The sequence below is a fragment of the Chinchilla lanigera genome, unplaced genomic scaffold (genome assembly GCF_000276665.1).
Source record: "Chinchilla lanigera isolate Chin_1 unplaced genomic scaffold, ChiLan1.0 scaffold00056, whole genome shotgun sequence".
Classification (NCBI taxonomy): Eukaryota; Metazoa; Chordata; class Mammalia; order Rodentia; family Chinchillidae; genus Chinchilla; species Chinchilla lanigera.
Genome location: NW_004955457.1, coordinates 5,265,386 through 5,293,038, shown reverse-complemented (window position 1 = coordinate 5,293,038; position 27,653 = coordinate 5,265,386). Strand labels below are relative to the sequence as shown.

Genomic DNA, 27,653 nt, shown 5'->3' with positions numbered 1-27,653 from the left:
AAAGGAAACTGCTTGGAAAGCAGCTTGACTAACGCATGAGCACCATCTGGTGGTGCAATCCTCTAGGTACAGCTGTTGGCCACACCTGTTTTCCTCCAGAGACCAAATCTTTGAAGAATTTAATGAAATTAATTATGGGCATTAATGAAATGAACTACATGCATTTCCCTTGTCTGTCTTGTTGTCTTAGAGTAAAATAATAAAGAAATTAGACAGATGGACGCCATGCTTATAAGTGCATCAAAATATCTATTATGCCAAGAATTATTTATAATATTAATAATGGAATCAAAGCACTCAGGAAGTGAAAATCCAGTAAACCGTAACCTTTTATACCCTCTCCCCAAACACTCTCACTCCTCTGAAGAATATATGTAGCGTATTCTTTAAATGAAACCGAATGGTCTGGAATTGTCAATGGTAATGTACTACGTACCCTTGGAAAATGAGAACATCTTTGATTATTCCTGACTGCTCTCCCTTTAATCAAGTTACTTTCTTCTTGATATTTCACTTTTACACCTGGAACTTTGAGTTTAGACTGTTCTCTTTGGCACCAACTTAAACCTCCTTCAGGAAATTGGCTTGGACTTGAAATACTGGCACACTCTACTTTGAGCAGCCTCCAAAAGTACACTCTATTCTAGATCACTATTTAAGATTGAGGCCCAGGCATGATCAGCTGGTTCAGTCTTCATTATGGAAATTCAGGTGGAAACAAGAGTTCTGGCCATTCTCCTGTGGCACTTATAAGGCACAGGTTAACAGCAGGCACACACATGGAAATCGGTGACAAACTTAGTGCAGTAAAACACAGAAATTCAATGCTTCCCACCTATGCGCTACTGCTAAATCAAAAGCCATGATTGAGTTCTCAAAAGAAGGCTGAGGAGCTAGATCTTCAGAGGATCCTGGGCTTATTTTTACACTACTCGTCACGAGAATTGTCAAGCCACAAAACTAAATCTTTCAGTGCTATTGGTGTGGGGATAGTTTCAGTACTTTTATTTCTGGAAAACTGAATGGGAATATAATGCCCCAGGCCCTGGCCAGATTTCAGTGTTTCGTGTGTAACAGGAGAGCTGAGGGACAGATTCTGTATAGATCTATCAACATACCTACTGAGCTGATTAAAAAAAAAAATACACCACCACTGTCTTCCTCTCAGTTTTATCCCATTCTATTCTAAAAACGGAATGTAACTGGCATCTAATAATTCCAAAGCCAAGCCTTGGGAAGCAGTTTCCACATACCTTCCACCTCCGTGTGTACTGGCCTCTAATTCTGAACATCCTGGGGCCTCATCTGAGACACGGTCTCAATGTGTAGCTCAGGTTAGAATGGAACTTGCTATGTACGCCACTCTGGGCTTGAATTTGGAACTGTCCACCTGAGTGCTGGGGTCACACATGCGCCACTACGCCTAGGCTTTCTTCCCCTCACATTCTTTCCCCTTAGTTTCTACCCTTTAATTTGCAGAACATTTTCCACTCCAACCTCACACATTCAAGCTTATTCATGGAAAATCTAAAGATGGAACAAGAAATGAAAAAAGCAAGAAAACAATCTTGTTTATAAATCGAGAAGAGGGAACACTCCATGAAAACCTCATGAAACAGTTCTAAACCCATTCTGGGCTCAGTTCAGTGATACTTCACTTGGAAGATAAAGGAGACTCTGACAAGGCTGAAGACGTTTTTGTCCAACATGATACTGCCCTTGAGAATTTATGTGCTATTCACAATATAAGCAGGGCCTGAGTCTCTCATAGGAGAACTCTTCCCGTGGGAGTGCTGGGAGATTCCAGAAGCTGAGGTTAAATTTCACGCTAGGATGGAGTGACTTAGAGCCTTGCTTCAGTACATTCAGGAAGGTCCACAGAAAAATTACTGCCTCCAAGAGGACATAATTTACTCTCTGCAGATAAAGGGGTTGAATATTCACATATTTTGGCACTGAGCTGAGCACTGCCAAGCAGAACGGGCCTTTGCTCTTTACTGTAGACGCTGTATGATGCTTTCTAAAGCCATTCTCTAACAAATGCCAGCGAATCACTGTACCACACGGTATTAGCAAGGTGCTTCTGATGAATGATCAGCATGTTCACAGCAGTATCTTTAACAGTCATTAATATCTGCTAGTAGGTACTACTGCATCTGGCATTTTAAAAATTCCTTTGAAGTTACTAAGCAGACTGGATCATCTCAGAGTTCTGAATAACAAATATCTTACCCTCTTAGAATTGGAAGACACTGGGAGAGGATACCTGGCCCAGCAGTCATTTAAATAACACTATTACCTGGATGTATCATATGACTTCAGATGTAAAATAAAACAGATTAAGCGTGTTACCTAAACTCATGGTTAGTTAAGAACTGGATATTCTTTCTGCAGGCACGGAAGGGAAAAGTGTTACCCCCCACACTCTGTGCCCTTAGAATCAAGAGCATGAACCACACAGGAAATGACTAATCAAGAGCTCGACTTAGAAAAGTACATTCCGTTTTTATTTCATTGGCCACTGAGTGAGAGAAAATACGGAAAGAAAAAAGGGCCATCCACTTATGCTTCTGGGCAGTAAGACCTGTGTGGTTAAGAATGCTGGTTATGGACTTAGAATGTCTGTGTAGTTTTGGTCAAGTTATTTAAACTTTCTCTGTTTCAACTTCCTTGTCTGTAACATGAAGATAATTGTAATACTTATTTTATATAGTTGTGAAGGAAAAAAGACACATTTCATTTAGCAGTGTCTGGCACATAGGGAGAAGTCAATAAATATTTCTTTAACAATTTTAATGTTTTATGGTCTACTGCAGGGAAAATAATGAGCTGTAATAGTACCTATCATCATTACAAAGAAAATAAAAACCTGTAGCTGTTGCTACTTTGGTATTAGAGTTCTCCATTCAAAAAAGGAAATACGCAAATTTTGTGACCATGTACCCAAATGGTCAGAAAGACTCAAAATGTTCAAAATTCAAGAATCTAGATAAAGGAAACTGAATAGCTGCATGGGCCTACAATGATGTTAGGCCAAGTAAACTGTGACTGACAGACGTCATCTTTTTCAGGTGAGTAACTAGAACCGTTGTGTATCCACTTCTGGAATAGGAGCTATGAGCACATATTGGTCATTTATCATCTCTACATATATTCCTAACTTGAAATATGAACATTTTATTCAAGGACACTTATTTAATAAAACAGAAAAATTAGAAGAATAGCTCAGGAACTTCAGTACATACTCCTACACAATGAACCTGTGCAAGCAAAATGCTACTGCCCTCTACTGAAAATTTAGTGAAGGGCTTTTGCAGGAAGGTAATAAAACGATGTTTTGAAAAACAGGAGGATTAGGCGAGCGTGGTGGCACATGCCTGTAATCCCAGCACTCAGGAGGCTGAGGCAGGAGGATCCTTGCGAGTTCAAGGCCAGCCTGGGCTACAAAGTGAGCTCAAGGCCATCTTGAACTGAATAGCAAGAACCTGTCTCAAAAAGACAAAAAAAAAAAAAACCAAAACAGGAGGATTAAAACTGTTTGTTTTTTTGCTATGGAACTACAGTGAATAGATACAGCCATGACTTACTTTATCATAGGAATATGCTAAGAAATAGGCCAACAGATGATTTCATTGTTGCTTAATTAAAGGGATATTCTGAGAAATATGCCATCAGACAATTTCATTGTTGTGTAACCATTATGAAACGTACTTACTCAAAGCCAGATGTACAGATCAATTGCTGTACCTCTTGTAATCAAGACACTTGGAAAACACAATAGCATGAGGCTACTGGTAGCATAAGACAGCATGCTGTTGCATCGTAAACTTTTTAAAATGAGTAGCAATATACTCTAATGGCCAAGTATAGCATAATGAATATATAAACACATGGTACAGTCATTTATGATCAAGTATTATGCACTGCACATAATAATACACCATACATGATCATACTTTTACATGACTGATGGTTTGTTTCCATCAGCATTTCTACATACAGACCAGTAATTCACTGGCTACATCAGCAGGTCACGCACGCACTCTGTCACTGATGGAAATGTGCTATACATGCCTCTATGTTCAAAGAAGCTTTTTCTTGTAAGAGAAAACAGTACAATTCCTTCATGGTTATATGTTAAATCACATTCTTTCTGAGCTATTCAGGCAACCCGAATAGTATTATAGTCATTTTTGTTATAATGTAGTATGAAATCCATAAACAGACAAAATGTACATTTCCAAAAGGATGGAAATTATGTTTAGTCGGTTGAACTTTTTACAGAATAAGGCCTATAGCCTTATTTTGTAAAATGTCTTAATAAACGTTTTGTATTTGTTAATGGTAGTGGGTGAGTGTTAGAGGCAAATATTACTGATGTTGCTGCTTCGGGTACAGATGAGACAGTTACAGGGTGATACCCAGGGTTATAACTTCCCTCAAGCTGCAGGGAGCCTTCCCCAGGACCCTAAACACAGGGTACACTTGCAGTTACTGCCCATTCCTCCATCTTTGACATTTCTGCATACCTAGGGGAACAGGGCAGGCATTGAGACCCACTAATTATGATTCATAAAGGAAAGGAAATACACAGTATAATACCCTGGCTCTTCAGAAAACCAGTTTAGCCAATTCTTCTTCCCCTCCCTCTCCTCCCCCTTTCCCCTACTCTCTACACCTCCCACCTTTCCACCCACCTCCCCCACTGGGGATTGAATCCAGGGTAGCCAAGCTATATCTCCAGCCTTGGATTTTAAAATTTTGAGACATGGTGTAAGTTGCTAAGTTATCCAGGAGAGACCGGAACTTTAGATCCTCTTGCTTCAGCCTTCCAGAGCTCTAGGATTACAGGTATGTACCACCATCCCTGGCTTGCTTGTTAAACTGTATTCTTTGATTGAGTGTGCACCCTCACTTTTACAAATTTGGAACAACTGCTTTGGTCTGTTATATCTGAAAAAAAAATGTCTTTACAGGAAGCAAAGTTAACTTGACAGATACATACAGGTAGTAAGCAGTTTCCAAAAAGACAGAAGAGAAGGCCCATACTCAGGAGCAAGAGCAAGAAACTGATTTAATAAAAAAAAAAAAAAAAAAGGCCCTGCTATATTGGAAAAAAATGGAGCAAGGCATTATGTAACAGCTAACTTTAATGAGGGCTTATTTTACTGGGCAATATCCTAAGCCCTGCACATTACTCCCCAAATCCCCTCAGCAATTCTACAAGGTAGCTACAGGTATTATTCATATTATTCAAAACACAATTTTACATACCAAGTACATTTAAAAAAATCTTACAAAGAGGAAAATAGTTCTGAGATAACTCACCTCACTAGAGAAATTCCAGGAGCTGAGCTAGGATTAAAACCACACTTAAACGTAGGTTCTACAATTCTGGTCTTGAAACAATTCCAAAGTATTTTATTTCTATCTTTACCCTCACAAAACCTTTTAGCCAAAGTCACTGTGATTGAAATTTTAAAAGTCAAGTCCTAACTCAAGGTTTTTGATCGTGAGATGTTCCACCAATTTGGTTACTGCAATGCTTATAAACTGTTGTTTCTTTTAATGAGAAACTAGAGGGTCCAAAATTTGATTGGTGTATTTGGTGGTTGTAACCACTATACACTGAGTTCTTCTGCAATACCTTAAACTTCCTGGAGAATCCACAACTCTCCACTGACTCTCTGTTTGTACAAGCTATGCCTGTACTAGTAATGCTCCTGCACAAAATGTAGAAGATACAGTGTAATTCATGATCACTGACCTAATGGGTCTCCAATAGTGCTAGCAAGCTACCGCGTATCTCTAGTTAGTTGAGTCTCTAACTCTAAAGAGAGAAATGAACTTTCCTCCCTCTGCTTAGATACCTCCTTGCCTCTTTACGTTCAAGAACCAACTTTCTCTATTGTTAAAGAAATCAAAGCTTTTTGACAAAAAATTTTTACTGCTTGTGACCAACAGAACTACATATTGAAGAACCAAAGGAACTAATAATCACCTCCACAGTCACAACGCTTCCCTCTACTAAGTCCTTCAAGTATTAAAAGTATGCTTCCATGCTCCCATCAACTATAAGAACAAAAACCAACCTCTCAATATTTCCTGACTCCCACATCTACCCCTACTCTCCCTTCCCCTTCTCCATTATCATCTTTATTCTCAGCTATCATTTTGTAGCCAAATATGAGAAAAGAGTCGTCTGTCTTTACTATCTACACATTTCCACTGACAGCCGTCTACTTTGGCCTGTCACTCCACACCAGCATTAACAGTTCTTACAAAATCCTCAAGCATTATATCCAGTGAGTGTTCTTTGACATTTGTGTATTTTTCCTCCAGATATCACTGGATCCCACTCCCTCCTACCTGACATCCTCTTTCCGCTTGGCTCGGTACAATACTCTCCTTATTTGCTTTCCCCTTGCTAATGTACATACTCAGTCATCTTCGCAGGCTCTTTCATTCCTATTCCACCTTCAAATCTTGTAGAAATTCTCTATGGAACTCTGTCCTGGGACCTCTGGTCTTACCTTCTAGTCTCCTTCTCTTAAGCATCTCATTCATGGATACCATGTATTAAAATTATCCCAAGTTCACATTTACCCTAGGCCTATTTGAGATGAGTAAACTGCTACCATCTAGCCCCAAACCATAACAACGAGCTTACCTGTATGTGTGCAACTGTTTTCCCAAAAGCTTTTCTTTGCTTAACATAGTTCCTTGTTTCCTCAAACATGAATTCACAGGCAGAAATTGCCAAATCAGCAATTAACAATCTTTCCTAAAACCCAAAAAGTAAGTCTTAAGCATTATTCTAATTATACAAATGATTTTCATGCCATTTCAGTTATAGTAAGTTCTATAAATAATCTTTATAATAAACTCCTAAAGGTTAATTTATTTCTTAACTCTATAATAAAATGCTCCCACAGAGATCTGAGATTATGACCTACCTAAGAAAATAATTCTCTAAAAAATGCTTTATTTTCATGAAAGACTGCCATTACTATATGTAATCTATATAACTTTCTCTTCTTTCTACTCATGTATTAGTAAAGAAATTCCACAGATGATTTTTATTTATTGATTTCTGTACTATATAGCAATGTATCAAGACAAATACCTTCAAGACTATATGTTGAATTCTACCTACCAGTACAAAAGTAGCCTTAGATTAAACCCATCATGCCAATAATTTTCATACTACATTTAAATGCTAGGTTTCTGGTCCTTTCCCCAAATTTCATATATTCTGTCACGGCAGTCATAAATGTACCCCTTATGCTGGCACACAAGGTCCAATGTTCTTTAGGCAACCATATTCAAAAACAGTTCACTTTTGCTGCTAAAATTTTTCAGTCTGAACTTGACACCTTTTCCTCTTTGAGTCAAAGTTATCTAAAAATTGCCAGATGTTTTTCAGTGATATTTCCTTACAAAGAGCCAAAAGTTCTTGTCTTCTAGTTTTTAGGCTCAAATCGTTCTCTAAGAAGGAAACAGAGAACTGAAAAAAAAAATCCGTTTTTCCTAGTCACTTTGTAAGTTTTAGTTGGGTATTCCTGAGTTCAGTTTGGCATGCATGGATTTACGAGGGCTGATCAAAAGATACACCATGTGTTTAAATTTTAACATTACTAGAGTTCATGAAAAACATATTGGCATCAATTACCCTCAAAACACTCCCCCTCCCTTCAAGCACACTTATCCTCACTCTTGCCACATCTTGAAGCAGTTCTGGAATACTTTTTTGTATCTTTCCAAGGAGTGCAAGGTAAGATAAAGAATGTAGTTAATGCTGCTCCATGTTTCACAGAAGGAAGGCAGACCCTTACAATACTGTAGTGTGTCTTCATTCACCCTGTTCACCACATCTTATTTCTCATGGGACTTCTGGATTGTCCCAGAAGTCAAAATGATCATGAAAGTTCAGTCAGGATATCAAGGCAGCCTTGATAGTGCAACTAAAGACATCCACAAAAAAGGACTCCCAGAATACTTCAGAAGGTGGCCAAAAGGAGGGCATAAGCATGTTTCAGGCATGGAGCAGGGGATATGCTGAAGGAGATTAATAGCAATATGCCATTTAGTGTAGTAAATGTTTAAAAATTTAAACATTCACTGTATTTTTCAGTCATAATTTGCATATGGTCCTGTATTATTCTATTCTAGCCCATTATATTATTAAAAGATGGAATCTTTAATTTCTGACCTGTGGGAGCTCTTGCATAAGGTAATAGAAGCCTTTATTCTCTTCTCCAAGTAAGGCACTAGCTGGCAATCGGACATCTTCAAAGAATAGTTCTGCAGTATCCTAAAAGAAACAATTAAGTAAAACACAGAATGAGCTCATTCAGGTTTCCCGATAACCCTATGAGGTAACTTTTATTATTTCCATTCAGTGATGGAAGCAGCTCTGAGCAGGACTTAAATTAACCAATTAGCTTTCCATGTTTACTTGTGAGTCTGTCCAAGGCCTAGGCTCCTTGTCTGGAGATGGGCAGTAGACTCATAGTAAATGAACCTCTGTGAGTCACTGATCCCTACTGAAATGGTGGGTGAAGTTGTAAAGGTTCAGGGGATAAGACAAGATCACAGCCAAGGACACCTGGATCCAACCTAAACTAGATAAAGACTATAGCCTCAGGCATCTCACTCCTGGGTAGATGAACTGAATACCTTACTTGGAGAAGTTCTTGAGTGATTATCCGCTTCCTGATTATTCCCCTCCCTTCTTCTGATAACTAAATAAATACAGGCCACCCAGAGAAGGTCTTGTTCTTAGCCCTGAGAAAATCTCAAATTCTGTGAGAGGGCTTTTTTTTTTTTTTTTTCTTTTTTTGCAGTACTGGGGATTGAACTCACGACCCTGCCAGGCAGGCGCTTATGCCACTGAGCTATATCCCCAGCTCCAGTGAGAGGGCTTTGATTTTCCCAGAGCCCTGAAATCATTTCATTTGCCTTTTTTATTTAGCCTTCACCATATACTCATTTGGGAGATTGCAGACCTGAGCAGCCCACAATAACTAAGGGATATTATTAACCCAATAACTCAACATTTTTTAAAAGGAACAAACTGGAAGACACATGGGAGTGGTGAGTGCACACAAAATGTTAATGGTAAGTCAGGGCGTTAAACCAGGTCCATCTGATTCCCAAACATGCGATTTTTCCACTGCACTACACTGTCATTCAGGTTCTAGTACTGTCTAGTTCTCTAAGGACTAAGAATTTTTAAAATGTATTCAGCAAAACTTGTTTTTCCATAATACACAGGAACATATTTTTTCTTCTTAATTTTTTTTTTTTTTTGTACCAGGAATTGAACTGTGCTTGCCCGGCAGGTGCTCGTGCCACTGAGCTATATCCCTGGCCCTTATTTTCTCTTCTTAATTCACAATATTCTTAAAAAAAACAAAAAAGGAAATAATTTTTTTCAATACATTTCAAAAAGAGTTGGCTTGCTGGGGAGACAGCTCAGTGGCACAGCACCTGCCTGCTAGCACAGAGTCCTGAGTTCAATTCTCGGTACCAAAAAAACCCAAAGAGCTGCTTTACTGCTGTAAGTGAAGTTTGCCATTTCTAAAACATATATTCAAAGTATCCTGATTCATATCTTTTACTGACTACCAGAAAGAGATACAGTAGCATTACTGTGAATGAATCTTTCTAAAAACCTTATTCTAGGAAGTCAGTAGAGGAAGAAGGTATGACAGGCCACAAGCAATCCTCTATACATCTTTTCTGATTGATAAAAACAGCTATTACTTGAATATGAGTTCTATCATGACTTACCTGGGCCTTTAATCCCATCTTATGTAGCTTCTGTCCCTTGATAAATCCTTTCATCCCATTTTCCACCAGAAAGAGACTAATGCCGTGGGCAGGTGATCGAGCTTCACGATTGGTGACTGCGACTACAATCACAACGTCACTCAACCATCCGTTAGTGATGAATGTCTGCAAAACCCAAGTACAATATGATGCTCTGTAAACTCAAGTCCATGCACGTCATGATTGGCAAAGGCATATTTAAGAAGATGAAAACAAGCAAGGCATGCTTTATTTATCTCTCTCTGTGCCCTGTTCAAATACATGAGGTTTAATATTTTTTTCAGCACTTGCTCCATTATGTCACCTCCTTGTTTAAAAACCTTGTAAGTCTCCCAATTTTTCTATCTTTCTATGGTAACAGTGACCACTTTCTGCAGTTGACACAGTTGCGTTCCTAAGTGTTTTCTGTTTAAAGCATCCAGGAACTGCTATTGCTAGGCTCTGAAACCCACGGTCTCAGACATGCGTTAACTACAGATACTAAACAAACAATGGAATGGAAAGAAAGAGGAGCAGTCTACAGGGCAAAAATCACTCACTTGAATCCCCTGTTCTCACACTGGAAAAAAATCAAGCGATTTTTCCAAACACTGCTGTCAAAGTAGTTATAGAACACGTTTAATGGACTCTCACGTACTTCTACAACAACCCGACCTAATGTATTTCCATCACGGCTGACGGCCCTTCTAAGAAAGTTCAGAGAGAATTCTCTATGTAAGTGGCCCTTCTCTGTGTGCATTCTAATTGTCACGGTCTTAAATTTGAAAAGGGCTGGGATTATCCTTGAGGGACATAACTTTTACTAAATACTTCTAATATAATATAAGCTCACTGTAAATATTATATAGATGGGATATAAAGTTACAGAAACAGGGAAAAACTTTCTGACTCTGTAATACAAACATCACTATGAGTTTCCTTTCTCATCTCTTATTGTTGAAATTATTCTGTATCTGCATTTTGTGTGCCTTTTCACTTAATGTTAACACATACTTGTAAGTAACTCTAATAATATAACAATTATATATTTAAAAACTTGTGTTGCTAATTTATGGGCAGGGTATTAGTTCTGATGTACAGTATTTACTTCCTCACTCCTTTACTTTCACTTGCTTTCTATTTTTTTTTACTTTTCCTAATAGCGTTTTTGAAACAGTCAATGCTATGTGCTTCTCACAGAACACCGTAACTGAGCAGACTAGGCTCAGATATTTTTTTAATAATAGGAGTTGAACCTAGGGCTTTGTCCATGCTAGGAAAGCACACTATGCCTGAGCTACATCTCCAGCCCTTTTAATTATGCAATACAATCTTCTTAAGTTGCTGAGATAGGCCTTGAACTTGTGATCCTCCTGCCTCAGCCTCTCCAGTAGCTAGGGTTAAAGGCATGTGCTGTAAGGCCCAGCCCCATTCACTTTTGACCAAATGCCTCACTCTTCTTTCAAAACAAGCTCTTTGCACACTGGGAGTTAACTGCTAACTGACTATCCACTGGAATCAGCATCTACCGTATTTATAATTTAGACTGATATATCTTTATATATACTTGAATAATGTAAGTGGTACATGGTAGTCTACAATATAAGTGGTACATGGTAGTCTATAAAATTTCTTAAAATGTACAATATGTTGTTTTCAACTTTTAGAGATGTGGACTGCATACCAGGCTATCAGAGTGAGAAGTTATGCACATCTTCCAAATGTATTTGATCATACAGTTATTGTTTCTGTCACAACAAAACTAAGAAACGTTGCTTAGAACTGAGATTCTCAAAATTAATTCTGCACACTGATGTCAGCCCATAAACTGTTAACAGCCTCTAGTAACATAAATACATACATAGAGAATATTTAGCATCTCCTAGTAATTTGACAGTGCCATGACACCCTTTGCACACGTGAAGATATTCGCCTGAAACTAACTTGAAATAAAAAGAATTTTTAATGAAGAAAACAGGGCTGGGGGTACTGTTCAGCTGTAGAGTGCATGCATACTTTTTTCTAGGCTTTGAGCTCAACACCCAGTGTCAAGAACCAAAGCAAATAAACAGAAAAACTCACCTTTCAGCAGATCTTCATACATATTTTCAGTAAGACTTCCTTAGAACAGTATACAAATTAACCATCCTTCCTTCACTTACCACTCAGTTAATAAAACACATTTACCAAGTACTGTATATATCAGACATGATCTTAGGCATTATCATTCACCCTCAGTGATACTAGATTCATGAAGGGATATGTCTTCTGTTGGGCTATTTATAACCATTTGGGGGTGGGGCTACAAGTCTATCAGTAGGTTAATGCTCAGAAGGACAGAAGGGCTCTCAAATTGTAACATCCGGTACCTTCCTGTCCTAGGCTATTTGTAAACTCTTTGATACTTACCAGAAAGATTTCCCCCAATTCTTTCATCAACATAAAGCTCAGCTGTCCCATATTTGGGCAACATGGACCTTCCTTCTCCCTTTTCTGGTTTGAGAAGGGCTGTTTTGAAACTGAAATCATCTTTGCAGTGTTTGTGAGGGAGCGCACAATATCAAACATTCAGGCTGCTACCACAGATCGTATGGAACATAAAAGTTGTAAGTTTCTTACTATCTCTAAGCACTTAAGTAAATAATTTCTGTGTGAGTCCTTAGGTCCATTAGATTCAATGATGAGTAGTCTTTGAGACATTATTACCCATAGCGTGCCTCTGCAGAGAAGGGCCAGAGAGCCCCTCTTTACACACCTTGCTTCCATTGAGAATCCAATCACTTCCATCTTTTTTGGCATGTGTTCTTACTCCTTGTAAGTCACTATAATTAAAAGAAATAATAAAAAATTATCAGTAGGTAAAAAATCAGATTACACAAATGCTGCCATGTAAGTATACACATAATGTGATCAAATTGGATATAACATTATAAAACTCCTAATGTTAGGACTGTTCACACAATTGCAATGGTGTCTGATACATTATATTCTAAAGGTCTTTCAAGAATGAATTATATAAACTCGCGAGACTTTAGAGTGCACAGATCTCCAAGCAGAACTAAGATGGCATTCCAGGGCTTACTATCTTGCTAAGGTTATATGTCATCGTGTCTCATGTTTTTACCTTCCTTTATATCCCTTGGCTCCTTCCCTTACCTCTAATTCATCAAAAGACTAGCTATGTAAAAGGGTATGTCTCAAGTGCCATTTCTTCTAACAAATCTGCTCTAAAAGGATATTTTGCTAAATATAAAGCAAATATTTAAATTAAAATGTAAAAAAATACAAACAGTATTCCAAAGGAGAAAATAATTAAAAAAAAACTGTCTCAATGAACTTTTAAAAAATACATCTTTGTAGTATGTTTTGATGGACATAGATACAGAGACATGATACACATTTTTATAAAATTGTAATCATGTATATGATTTTAATCTCTTAACAACATGTATTTTTTTCTGTAAGATAATTTTTATCTACAAGGAATATCATCACATGAATTTACCGTGATTTTCTTACTCCACGTTTGCAGTCCACACTTTTCCTTTCCTTCTGTGGAGTTGGTACATGTACATCACACAGCTCAATTCCTTTTTTCATCGCTTCCCTGCCCCGCCGTCATTTTCTTTTTTTGTTTGAGACAGTGTCTCGCTGTGTAGTTCAGGCTGGCTTTGGGGACTCACTGTATAGCTCGGGCTGGCCTCAAACTCATGGCGATCCTCCTGCCTCAGACCCAAGTGCTGGGATTACAGGCACACGTTACCACACCTGGCCTTGCACTCCATTTCTTATTTCCCTTTCCCTTGGAGAAAGACTTATCTCCATACTTGCTATGGCCTATATTTTATTTTGCTCTTTATTTATACTGTGGGGTTTTCATATAAGATTAAGTATGTGATAGTTATACTGTGTATCTGATTTATTTCACTTAGTATTATGGTCTCAAGTTGCATTCTTTTTCCTCCATTGAACACTTACATTTCAATATTCATGAATATCCTACAGTGAATAGCATCATACATAAATATTTTCTATCACTTATTAGGAAATTGTCATGATTCTTCCTGTATGTGGTCTTTATATTTTTATACTCCATGGAAGCTTTTTTTAAAAAATATCACTCTTTGTATTTGGCTGAATAATGAATCCCTCAAACACACTGTTACTGTGCCGGTTAATTTTTTGTTGTTGTTGTTTTTGTTTTTCTGTTTTTTTTCCAGTACCGGGAATCGAACTCACGACGTTGCACTTGCCAGGCAGGCACTGTGCCGCTGAGCTAAATCCCCAGCCCCCATGCTGGTTAATCTTGACTGTCATCTTGACTAGATGAATAAACTGCTGAAGAGATTAGTGAATCATAATGACACTAACTTCATCAACAGGTCAATTCATGGAGGAGGTCATACCTGGATGTGCTGTAAGGAAGTGGGCAGCCTTCTCAGAGGAACTGGGTCATGGACGTGTGACCTTGGGAACTATGTGTACCTCTGGTTTCTGACCACTTCTACCTGGTTCTCCCTTGCTCTGTCCTTCCTGATTGCTACGACTTGAGCAGCTTTCTTCCATGTTTTCCTGCCAGGATGTTTCTGCCCTGGAACCAGCTGAACACAGACTGAAACATCTGTGACCACGAGCTAGAAATAAACCTCTCTTCCTTTAAATTGCGGGTGTCAAGTCTTTTGTACCAGGAACAGGAAAGCTTGACAGTCACCTTATATGAAAATGCGATCTTAAGCTGGTCACGGTGGTGGGATGTGCCTGTGAGCCCAGTACTCCAGCGGGATGAGAACAAGAGATCTGAAGCTGGAGCCCATCCTGGGCACCTTACAGACTTAGTTAGATCCTTCTCAAAATAAAAAAAAAAACTTAAATAACAGCTAACGATAGGGCTCAGTCAGTGCAAAGGCCCTAGGTTCAACCTCCATTACCTTAAAAAAAAAGGACCTTGAAGAAAGATTAATTTCTGGAAGATGTTGAAATGGAGAGAATACATGAATTGTCTGGGTACGTCCTAAGTATCATAACAAGTGTCCTTAGGAAAAAAAAGGTCAAGGTAGATTGCATACATAGGAAAGGAAAAAATGTGGTTGCAGAGGGACTAAGCCAAGAAATGCTATGGCCACCAAGAGAAGGAAAAGGCATGGACTGGCTTCTTCCCTGTACCCTCAGGAAGGAGCCTGGCCCTACTGATACTTTCATTTGTGCTCAAAAATACCGATTTTGGATTTCTGGCCTTCAAATTAAATTTCTGTTGTTTTAAGTCATAAACTTTGTGGCAATTTGTCACAAAAGACATAATAAACTACTATCTTCCCTTAAGAGTGCTTACTTTAAATTTTAGTAAAGATCTTATTTTTCCCATCTATCTGTCAAGCTTTCTGAAAATGTGGTATATATGACTACATGCACCTTGCCTACCATACTGCTTTTCAAATAACAAGAACTGAAATGCCAAGTGTATAGAAAAGAGTTAATAAAGCAGACCAGAGACTGCTATCTTTAGAAAGGCCTGATTATAAAGCTGTCTTTGACTGGCACCTGAGAATTTGGATTTCATGAAGATTCTCACCATATTTTGCAACCGATAGCATACATCTATAGTATCTGTGCAAACAATACAGCTATGCTGAACAACTGCTTTCCTTCTGGGAATCTCAACTTCTGAAACATGACAGGAGAAGGTGTCTTGTCTATGTGACCAGCCTCCAATAACATCCTGGGCACTGAGTCGCTCATGAAATACAACTTGTTGCTGAAGGAATTAAGCATGTCCAGTGTGACTTCATTGGGAGAAAACTGAAAAACTGCTCTTTTATTTTCTATGGGCATCACCTGGAGACTTTTGCTTCTGTGGATTACGGTTTGTGTCTCTTCACTGTAATAAATCACAGCCACAGGTATGATAAACAATCTTGTGAGTCCTCTTACCACCTCAGTGAACCTGGGGCAGGGTGATCAGGGAAATTCAACACACCAAGATATTAATTAGCCACATAATCACTTCAAACAGTGTGGGTAAGTTTCAGGAGGAAATTACATAAATACAGAACCACCCATTTAACCTGAAAGACAGGTTAAATGGAAGAGATTTATGAATTAATCTATAACCTGTCTATTCACAGAAGGACAATGCTAATAGTAGACATTTTAAAACTAAATAGTGCTGTATCATACAATCACAATTTTCATCAATTAATAGGTACAGAATAAGGTATCATTACTAAAATCTAAACATGGTCGATTAAAACAATGCTTCATAGGGACATATAAAGGTAATAAATGTAATGACTCAGTTTGTGGATTTTTCTTACATTTCTGCATGGTAAATATGGAATACTGAAGTTGGTTTAACAATATATCAATTGGCAATGTCAAAAATTCTGACTGTCACAACAGTCCCCTTAAGAGTTACTATTGGAATGTCACTGATCTAAGTTTTTAGGACCAGAGACTTTTACCCTAGTGCAGCTGGTGTCAGAACACCCTAGCTCTAATACAGTCATCAGTTCACTCCAAGCACTTGGTTAAAACACTTCATTTACTTTCTGTTTTCTCCTACCAGAGGGAAGATAATACCTTTATGGCCTATATAGATTATTATGATAGCCAAATAAGGAAGTCAGTGTGAAAGCATTTATAGAACGTTAAGGTATCACACAAACATACATAATTATACATGATGAAGTCTCCTAAGTACATGGGAGGACAGTGAAGCTCTTGGGTTATTTGTAGCAATTATAGCCTTTTTCCTTGGAGCTCAAATCAAAGCAATACAGAGAGTGGGCAACCTATCTCTAAGAAAAGCCACAATGAACATGTCTCATCCTCTCTATTTGCCCTTTTAACACACTTTCCTTATTTCTCAGCATAATTCCTTAACACTTTTCATTCACAACTTTTCTCCTTCCTTGCATACTCTTACTTTTAAAATCTGCCATGCCAGCCTGTCTTTGGTTCTAAATACATATTTTCGTTTGTTTGTTTTGTTTTTTTTCCAGTACCAGGAATCAAACTCATGACCTCGCACTTGCCAGGCAGGTGCTGTGCCGCTGAGCCAAATCCCCAGCCCCTAAATACACATTTTCAACAGCTTGTTCAAAATTCCAACGCAAAGCTCACCCCACTTTTAAAATTCATCATGCTGAACATTCAACTCATATCCTACTATTTTATTTGCATAATATGTTAATAACTCAAACACAGCATCTGTTATAACACGCTTTAATATTATTAGTATATAAAAGTGCCCTATTTTCTACTAGAATTTTAAGTTACTTGAGGTTGTGAATTATGTTGTGTTCATCTTTGTCTTGCTCTCCGTACACAGCTCAGATTTATAGAAAGAAGGTTCAGTCCCTGGTGCCCTAGGGCCCCCGGGGTATTGGTTGCAGAACTCCTTGCAGATAACAAAATCCACAGATGCTAAGGTACTATATACAATGGTGTACTAGTTGCATATAACTCATGCACATCTTCCTGTGTACTTTAAATCAGCTCTAGATTACTTATAATATGGGGTGATAATAGCACCTGCACTTGGACCCCCAACAGCAGTGGGGTCTCCAGTGGCCAGAACAGAAACAGCAGCTAACGTGCCCGGCGCCTAGCGTCAACCAGTGGCAACAGTGTCCACGCTCATCCCCACTACCCTCTTTTGCCCCCACTAGCCAGTTTCTAGCAGGACTTCTTGGACACCTCCCCCTTGCAGCCTGCCCACCAGTCACATCCAGGACACTAGCACTAAGCACTTAGCTAGGAGTCTCAGGAACAACAGTGGCCTAGACCAGAGGTGGGAAAAGCTAGAAAAAGAAAAAGTGGTGGCCTTGGCTGCAGAGGGCAGTGAGGTGGGTTGAGAAGCTCACCCAGCCGCTAGGGGGCAGAGTGAAGCCATAGTGAGACGTAGGAGTGGTAAGTGAGAGCCCGGGGAACCCAAATATAGGAAAATAATCAAGGTTATGATTCAATTCACTCAAAACACTGCTTAAAACACCCCAGACTCTTGCATCGCTCAACTGGTTATTCTTCCCTTGACAAAAATTTAAAAATCTACAATTAAGGAAAGGGGATCCAGGGATGTCATGTCTTCTGATACCTACTGGGTCCAGAGATGAAATTGATTACTAAAGGAAAAACATTTAAAGGACTTTTAGATGTAAGTGCAGATGGCCTTTGGCTGTGGCAGCTACAGGTCGGGGGGGTGTAGCTGGTGTTTTTTGCTCCAGAGGAGGTGCTGGGTTACTGACCTGGAGGGATGGAGAAGGCCATTACTTAAATTGCTAATATTAATTGGTTCTGCCCAGCTCTTAAGCTAACAACTCAAGATTTACGCCCTCTTTGACATTCTCATGGGGGATCCAGCCCCCACCTCTCCAAGAACGCTTATGCCAGAAGCTAACACTGCCCTAGATAAAGTTAATCTGAATCTCTCTAATGCTCAAATTTCTGGAGTTGACACATCTCTGCCCAACTCAACATATGCCCACCGGGGTCCTCTGGCATTCTCAGAGTTCTGTATCATGGCTACATATGCCACATGTTCCACATAAAACCATTATGATTTTTCATGATGCTGTGGCAGAACGTGTCACATATGGGCAAGTGTGTGCTGTTCAACTCTTTGGTTGTGAGGTACGAACACTCATTGTCCCCTTTTCTTTAGTTCAACAATATTAGTTATGGCAATTTCCATCCTCTTGGCAATTTGCACTGACTAACTTATTGACTGTCATTATCTTTCAGACAAATTAATTCAGTTTGCTTCCATTTTCACAGATGGGTCATCTTCAGGCATGGCGGTTTTGTAACAGCCTCCTCTTCCAGAATATAGGATACGGGTTTCTCTTGTACACAAAAGACTAAATTACAAGCTGACATATGGGCCTTGCAAGATTCCCTGTTCTGTTGGTCACTTACATTCCCATTCCCAATTGCCAGGGCCTCTCACTGAGGAAAATGCTGCTGTAGACACACTGCTGGCTGCTGTCACTGTTACTCCCTCAGACACCATTCAACAGCCTTCTGCCTTCTGCAACAATTCCATTTAACCAGGGAACAGGCTCAACACATCGTTAGGCAATGTTCCTCATGTGCAATACATTTTCTCTGAGTATCTATGGTGGTTAATCTCCAAGGATTATACCCTAGTCATCTCTGAGAAATGGATGTCACTCATATTCCTGAGTTTGGCTCTTTACACAGGGCCCACGTTTGAGTGGATATTTCCTTAGTGTTTACCAGTGTTCTGCCCGTACTGGTAAAGTGGCTAAACATGTCATTGCTCATTGCTTGGATGCCTTTAGTAACCTTGGCTGCCTGCAGGGATTTAAGACTGACAATGGCCCAGCACATACAAGTGCTGCTTTCCAAATGTTTTGTAAAACTTTTCATATTTCCCCTGCTTTGGGAATTCCTTAAAATTCTCAAGGTGTAAAAATTGTTAAACATGCTCACTGTATGCTCAAAATTCAATTACAAACCCAAAAGGGGGAATTGTCCCTACAAAATTAACACTTCATAGACTTCACCTGACAGTAAATGCTATTAAAATTTTAAATTCTACTGTGGATAAAACTTCAACAATTAAAAGACAATTTAATCAGGAAAAGCAAAAAAAGCTAGGAAGAGTCCTTTAAAAACCTCTTCACACTAGACAATTAAAACACCTAGCCAAGTGCTAACTTGGGGTTGAGAGTATGGCTGTGTCCTTCCAGAGAATGTTGAACAACCTACCTGAGTGCCAGAGCACACTGTCTGGTTGTCATGAGCCCAGATCTGGAGAAGCTGACTCTACTTTTCAAGGAGCTGATGCACAGTCCTATGACAGTGATGTCTCAGAGACTGCTCTACAACCAAAACCCAAGGATGAGGATAGACCTGACCTTGGGCCAACTGAAGGAATTGACCCAGAAAGCTCAGGAGATGGTAACAAAATATGGGAATCAAAGGTCTGAGTAGATGACAGAGTATATAGAGATAACTGAGCTGAAAGGTGACAGAATAAAATACAAAAACTATATATTAACTACAGATAAAAGATTACCTCAGAATACTTATAGGAGATCTCTGCTAACTGATGAACAACACAATCTGACTAGTGTATCTACAATCATAAATTTCTAAAACTGTAAAAGAGTTACTGTAATTCAGTTTGGTCAAAAATATATTTGACTGCACTCTGATTTTGTAACATGTTTGTTTGTCCAGTCTGTTAAACTATGTGTTTGTCATATCCATGAACAGATGTTCTTTCTATTTGAGCTCAACAATTTTTTCTCTTTTCCCCTTTTCTTTTGCATTTTGGATCATTTTTCCAAAACTGAATTTGGGTTATAGACTTAAAAGCATGTTTTCACCTGGGTTATGAGCTGGTCAAGATGATATCAAATTTGGTTATTTCACAGGTCATCAAAAATTGCTAAGCTAAATAAACAAAAATCCTTAGGGTGGGGAGAGATTATTGAAAAGGATTCCAACTGATGAATAACATTAACCAGTTTTTGTTCATTAATAAAGAGCTCTCAATGATCTCCATAGACCTTGGGAAATACCTCCCCAGTAAACTGGTCATGGTCAAATGGTTAAATTTTCTAGAAAAAATACAATAAGGTTTTCTCACAAAAGTTGTGCTTGGTACAAAACTAAATGAAGAAACAAAGGTTTTCATATGTGCATGACAATTCATTATTGTTAATCTCATGGTGTATTAAATGTATTGATGACTCCAGATGTACAGGTCTTCCAAAATGTAAAACAAGGACTGCTTACAGTGATAGACATTTCCTTCAGATTCAGACCTCTGCCTTTAACAAAAAGTTTATGTAATGTACATCCCATTAAAGGTCAACAAGTTAGGTAAAAGTTTCTTATGTATTAGAGATGATTGATTAAAAGGGTTATGCTATGTCAAAATGAAAATTTAAGTATGTTACAAAATGTCATGATTGTCATGTTGCAATGTTATATGTGGCTTATGATTTCTAATTTTCTGTGTAAAGTATGTAACTTATCTGTATATATCCTGTAGGGATTTAAATACTGGGACATTCATGATTGGTAGAAAATAATGGCTCCATTTTATGCTCTAAAGTGTTTGACAGTCAGATAGGATAGCAATTTAAGCTTACTGCCCTGGTTACAATGTAATGTTATTAACCTTCTTTTCTGGATGGTCAACAACTGAGGTTTGGAGACGAAAACTTTTTTTTTTTTTTTTTTTTTTTTTGGTTTTTCTCCGGTACTGGGAACCGAACTCACGACCTTGCGCATGCCAGGCAGGCGCTTTTGCCGCTGAGCTAAATCCCCAGCCCCTTGGAGATGAAAACTTAAGAGTGTTTGATGGGCTAAGGGGCTGGCCAATATTTTGGTGCTAGCCCTATGAGGCCAAGGAGGACCCAGGATATAACAAACTCTGCTGTGACATCCTATAACTTGGTACAGTCCCTGATCTTCTGACCAAGGAGACAGTGGGACCACACAGGAAACTGAATGAATGATGTACAGTGCGCCCAAGGTCAGTCATCAGGAGAGAAAAATTTCTCAAGCTTTCACAGAAAGCAACTTGGTTGAGCAATGGCCTTGACTCACCCAGACTGCTGACACTCACAGAAGTACTAAGAGGTGCTATACATGGTTACAAGGTAAGTCCTGAGGAGATTTAACTGACCATGTACAACAGAGGAAGATTAATACATCCAACAGAAAAGTAAAACCATAAGAAAGAAAACTGTCTATAGAAGTCCTCCAAACACACCTCCTCCAACTTCAGCTGAACAGCTATTGCTTGCCACTACAAAACAGAATCGGGGAGATGTAGGGAGCAGCTGAAGCTGGAAATTGGTCACGTGTGTGGGGGCGAGGCAAGGCAGGTCCAAGAACAAAGAGCACCTGGGGCAATTATTCTGCTAGTTGTTGCTAGGCAAGTCTGTCATGTGATGCTAACTTTGTCAAATGTATAAATAAATGCCCCTATGGTGGTTGAGCAATCTCCTTTTCTGCCATCAGGAGAAAGAGCTCACTCCCTGACCTCAGCTTCTGTCTCTTATCTTTATTTTTGCATTCCTCTTGCCCTCCTTTCCCCTGGGGTATGGGAAATCAAACTCATAACCTCACGCTTGCCAGGGAGACACTGTGCCGCTAAGCTACATCCTTCGCAAGAAAAAAATTTACATACATTGGGTACAGAAAAAAAATTTTTTTGAATACTTCTGACCTGAGGCTGGCTGAATGGTAGATGTGGAACCTATAGAAATGGGAAAATGAGTGTATGGAAAAATGTTGGCTATTACAGCAGTGCTTCCAGGAGTTAGACCAACTGAATCCCTGACTTACCTCCCAGCACCAGGCTCTGTCATGGCTATGGCACCAATACATTTGCCTGCAGTCATCTGGGGTATGAAGTGCTTAATCTGTTCTTCTGAGCCATAATTTGCAATGTAGGGCATGACAATTTCTGAATGAAGACTAAAACCTGGGCCTGTACAATTTGTGTAGGACCTTAGAAAGAAAAGGAAGACAATTAAAAACACAAAATATTTACTTTGTTGTTTTTAGGTTTTTAAATTTTCAATCAGAATGACTAGTATAACAAAAAACTGTTCTAGGACTTATACTGGGTAATACCCTACCTCCTCATATGAAGTTGGTTTTTTTTGGTTTTTGCTTTGTTTTGTTTTATTTTTGTATCGGGAATCAAACTCAGGACCTTGTGGTTGCTAGACAGGCACTTGTGCCACAGAGCTATATTCCCGGCCCCTACCTCCTTATAAATCTATGACATCCTCAACGTTTTCTCTCTGCTTTTACTAGCTTTTTAATTGCCCATTCTAACATAACAGTAGTGCTCTAGCTGCTTAGTAAGTAATTAAGAAGTAAAATGCTGAGCCCCTAGAATTGTACTACCCTAAAACAGCAACCATATTTATTTATGGTAAACTACCTTTGGATACCTTGGTTCACAAACAGAAGCAAACAACTTGGTTCACAAACAGAGGCATTTGGCAAAATTCTGTTTTTGTTTGCAAACTCTGTATCAGGTGACAAATATCACAGTCATCTTTTGCACACAAACACAAATGCGGCCATCTTTTCCAAAATCATAGATAGACTAGCCGGGCATGGTGGCACATGCCTGTAATCCCTGCACTTGGGAGGCTGAAGCAGGAGGATCTTTGCAAGTTTGAGACAAGCCTGGGTTACAAAGTGAGCTCAAGGCCAGCCTGAACTGCATAGCGAGACCCTGTTTCAATAAGACAAAAAACAAACAAAATCATACAACAAATTAAGTTTATGAACCGAAGTACCACTATATTCTAATACAGATGCAGTCAGATTACAACTTCTGTAATTTGCTTTTGTCTTCTCAAATTATGACATTACAAAATTCTCTTTCTTACATAAATTTTATTACAATTTTAAATCTAAATAGCTACAAAATATTCCAAATTGTTAGTGTCCTATAATTTACTTCTTCTCGCACTCCTGGATATTTAGATTGATTTGAAATGCAGAGGACTATGACCTAACATAACAATGATTTCTGAACACGGCTTTTATTTTATACTACTCAAATACCTTGGTAGGATAAATTCTCTAAAATGGCATTGTTCATCAAATAGCAATAACTATTTCATTTTATGTATATACATATATTCACCTTTTTAATCCTCTAAAATATTTTTTTAATTTGTCTTTCTTTTTTTGAGACAGGGTCTCACTCTGCAGTTCAGGCTGGCCTTGAGCTCATTTCGTAGCCCAGGCTGGTCTCGAACTCACAATGATCTTCTTGCCTCAGCCTCCCAAGTGCTGGGATTACAGGCGTGCACCACCATGCCCGGCAATTTTTTTTTAATTTGCAATGCCACCAACAGTGTATGAAAATTCTACTTTCACTACAATACTACAACTCTGTCACCCTGGGTATGAGGATTTATCATTTTCAGAATGCTATCTATAAGTCAATTTAACTTATAATGATGGACAGTAAAGATGCACTTTTTAATTTAATAAAATCCATTTGTATTTCTTTGTACACGAAATGTTACTTGAAAAATTTTGCCCATTTTTAACCATTATCTTTATTTGCTCTTATATATTAAACCTTAATGATTGGTGGAAATATTTTCCCATTCTGCCATTCCCTTTCAAATATGTTTTTCAGAAGAAAGTATCATGAGCCAACCAAAAATGAGGCATTCCCCCTAATTTTAAGCAGCTCCTACTTCAACAACTTAAAAGAGGATTTCCTATTCTTGCTAAATTCAAAAAATGCACAAGAGTATTTGAGTGGTACAATCTTTCACATTCTATCCTTTGGTTTTTGTTTTGTTTTGTTTTTCTTTTGGTACCAGGAATCGAACTCATGACCTTGCACTTGCCAGGCAGGTGCTGTGCCGCTGAGGTAAATCCTCAGCCCCTACATTCTATACTGAAATTTCATTCACCCCAGATTTAGAAAGCACTTTAGTTATCATTTCAGGAAAGTGAACTCAAGCTTCATTGTCTCCATACTTACTGCTCCTCCCAGACAATAGCTGCTGAGAACAAGTCACCACCGATACCACCATGACGTTCGGCAATGTTGATACCGAGCAATCCTTGTTTTCCAGCTTTTTCCCAAAGCTCCCTGCTCACTTCTCCAGCTTTCTCCCATCTGCAAATAACAAACATTTTAAAGTCAAAAAAAGTCTTTCAAATTATTTAAATGGCCACACTTTGAATTTGTAAATGATTTTGTGCAGCAATGCATCCTTAATTTAAGAGTAACTGTTGCCGGGCATGGTGGCGCACGCCTGTAATCCCAGCACTCAGAAGACTGAGGCAGGAGGATCACTGCGAGTTGGAGACCAGCCTGGCCTAAAAAGTGAGCTCAAGGTCAGCCTGAACTGCATAGCGAGACCCTGTTTCAAAAGACAAAAAAAAAAAATTAAAAGTAAAAAATTAAGATTAACTGTTGACAGTGCCATACCCTCCATTTGCATCTGAGTCTTCCATTCTTTTTCTCTTCCCTACTTCTATTTGCCACCTTCTGCCTCTTCCCTTTTTACCAGACATAGAAACCACACCCACTGATATTCATGGGTGTAGTTTCACTCAGCTGGTGCTCTCAGGGTGCACGATTACTTGTGTCACATAGTCAAGGGAATTTGGTCAACTTGTAAAGAAAATTTCCCTCTGCGTATTTTCTTAAAATGCTGAACTAACAGAAAAACTTACCAAAGCTGACAAGAGCAAGCAACCTCACCCCATTAAATGGAAGCAGCAAGAGTGCAGGAACACCTTGCACTGCAGATGTGTCCAATCAATTTCTGAAAAGTCTGTGCTCTTCCCACTTCCTATTGGGCTAAACCCAGCACCTTAATCATGCTAGCTAAGTGATGTGCCCACCTGAACTAAATCCCTATCCCTGGCTTTTCTCCTTTAAAGATGAAATCAGCACAAGGAAGAACTAGATGGTAGTTAGAAATAGTGAAATAATCTAAAACTTTTTGTTTTCTAAAGGAGTATATCCAGTCAGTAAGATGAATGGTAGCTAAAGATACTGACTGAAGGTAGATATAGACACAAGAAATTTTAGAAGAAAAGTTTTGATTATCATTGGTGTTTTGATGTATGTAGTTACTGCCTAGTGTACCTTTGGAAATATTTTAGTATTGACTCAAAATGTTTTGACTTTAATTATTTTTACTTCAGGGCCTTCTCAACAGTATTTCTGAAATAAAACTTAAAAAGCAGTGAAGAAACAAAAAAAGATTCTTCTAGAACAAAGTACACTACACTTCTCTTATCTTTAAAAAGCTATAATTAGCCGGGAGTGGTAGTGCATGCCTGTAATCCCAGCACTCGGGAGGATCATTGTGAGTTCAAGACCAGGCTGGGCTACAAAGTGAGCTCAAGGCCAGCCTGAACTGTCTCAAAAAAAAAAAAAAAAAAAAAAAAAAGCTATAACTAATCACCAAAGATCGGTCATAGCTTCAGTTAAGCAAATTTTGGTGATTCTAACCAAGAGAATATTAAAAACCCTAATAGGCCATGGACCACACACCTATTCTCCCAGCAGTTGGGAGGCAGAACAACCTCAAGTTTGAAGCCAGCCAGGGCTACATAGTGAGTTCAGGTCCATCCTGTATTACATGGCAAGACCATCTCCAAACAATACAAAATGAAACAAAACACAAAGCAAAACGTAATGGCATCTGTTTTTAAATGAAATTTGAAAATTATTTTAAATGTAGCACTCTGCTGTCATTGAGTGAATTTTGGAAACAGGAAGTATTTAATAGAAATGATAGTTTTTGTCAATAAAGTAATCAGTGATTAATCAAGAAACACCTAGTAGTGAAAGTACTTACAGGTGGCCAATCACCTACCGAGATTTGCACTATGCTGGCCTTTTGACCTTTTAATTCATTTATTTTAATTCATTTATTTTTTGGCATATATTGTAATTCATTTATAAAAAGAACTTGAAATGGACTAGCAGTCTGTTGCCACTTAAGCATAATTTTCAACAATATTATCCTTAAATTGTACATTTCCACATTACCTCATTATTGAAGCATAGATTTTAAGATGCATTTAAAATGGCTCAGTGAGATGGTGTAAGTCTATAGTCCCAGCTACTTGGGAGGGTGAGGTGGAAAGACTGCTTGAGCCCAGGAGTTCAATACCAGCCTGGGCAACACAGGCCCTATTTCAAAAACAAAAACAAAAGAACACTTCCTTTAAAAAGCTAACAATAATAATAATAATAAATAAATAAATTTTAAAAAGAAGCTGGGGATCTGGCTCAGTGGTAGAGCTCTTGCCTTGCATGCACAGTGCCCTGAGTTTGATCCTCAGCACCACATACATTAAAAAAATAATAATAATAAATAAGTTTTTTTTTAAAAAAAAGCTAACAACTCACTTAAGAACCCCATGATCTTACACTAGTATGGCGAAAAGCAGTAAAACTGTTAATAAAAATCGAACGCAGTTTTTCTGTCCAACACACAGCACTTTATGGTTCTTTTCATCCATGAAAGAAATGTAAGCAACTTACTCTGCATGATAAGGAACCACTTCTTCTTGAAAAAACTTCCTTACACTTTCCCGGAAAATGTCATGCTCTGAAGAAAAGATTCTTCTAATTCCTATATCTGTAAGTCTTTTAGCAGAGCAACTTTCTAGCCGTACTTCCCCTCCAGAATGAGAAAACCTTTAAAAAAAGTGCATTAAGAAAATTAAGTGAACTGTACTTCAAATTAATGTGACTGAACAACATGGAAGCTTGAAAGCTTTCCCAGAGACACTGGAAACATCACCACTTTTGATAGGCTCTGCCTCACTTTGCTGGGATTAAACACTTTAGCATTATTCATCTCAGTCTGCACTTCTAATTCCGTAAGAAGGATAATGCCTAGAAGCAACCACAGGTCACAGCTGAGGTGAAATATAGTGTTGTCACATGACACATAGATTAAATTACATAAACGTCAAACGGCACAACAGAATAATACAAACTTTCAGATCGTATACACTGTTTAAAATAATGCAAACCTTCTACATTTAGTATTTTATACAGAATCACATAACTTCAACTGACGGTGTATCAAATATAAACTGTGTTAGAGACACTGCCGCACTACAGAGACGATTTGGGTGGATACCAAATTGCCCACTAATCTCTATATGGATCTGTATAGCATTATTCAAGATCTTCAAAAATTGGCTGTCATCCGTCCTCCTTAGCCACCCCTTTCCTGCAAGATGACCATTTCCACACAAAGCTTAAAATGAGAATGATCTGCAATTCTTTTAGTTCAACGGTCTTATTTTTTTTTTTTTGAAATTTTGAAAATCTG

General features: G+C 38.5%; 1 protein-coding gene across 1 annotated transcript in view; it reads right to left on the bottom strand.

The window, feature by feature from the left end:
* The window catches only part of Acadl (acyl-CoA dehydrogenase, long chain), a gene marked incomplete at its 5' end in the record, with an annotated part of 34,601 nt that extends 7,594 nt beyond the window's left edge, over window positions 1-27,007 (bottom strand). Inside the window, 7 exon segments of the mRNA XM_013520783.1 lie at window positions 6,671-6,784; window positions 8,213-8,314; window positions 9,796-9,960; window positions 12,569-12,635; window positions 22,141-22,305; window positions 24,323-24,460; window positions 26,852-27,007. Of these exon segments, the coding sequence (XP_013376237.1) occupies window positions 6,671-6,784; window positions 8,213-8,314; window positions 9,796-9,960; window positions 12,569-12,635; window positions 22,141-22,305; window positions 24,323-24,460; window positions 26,852-27,007 (907 nt within the window).
* Between the last annotated feature and the right edge of the window lie 646 nt (window positions 27,008-27,653).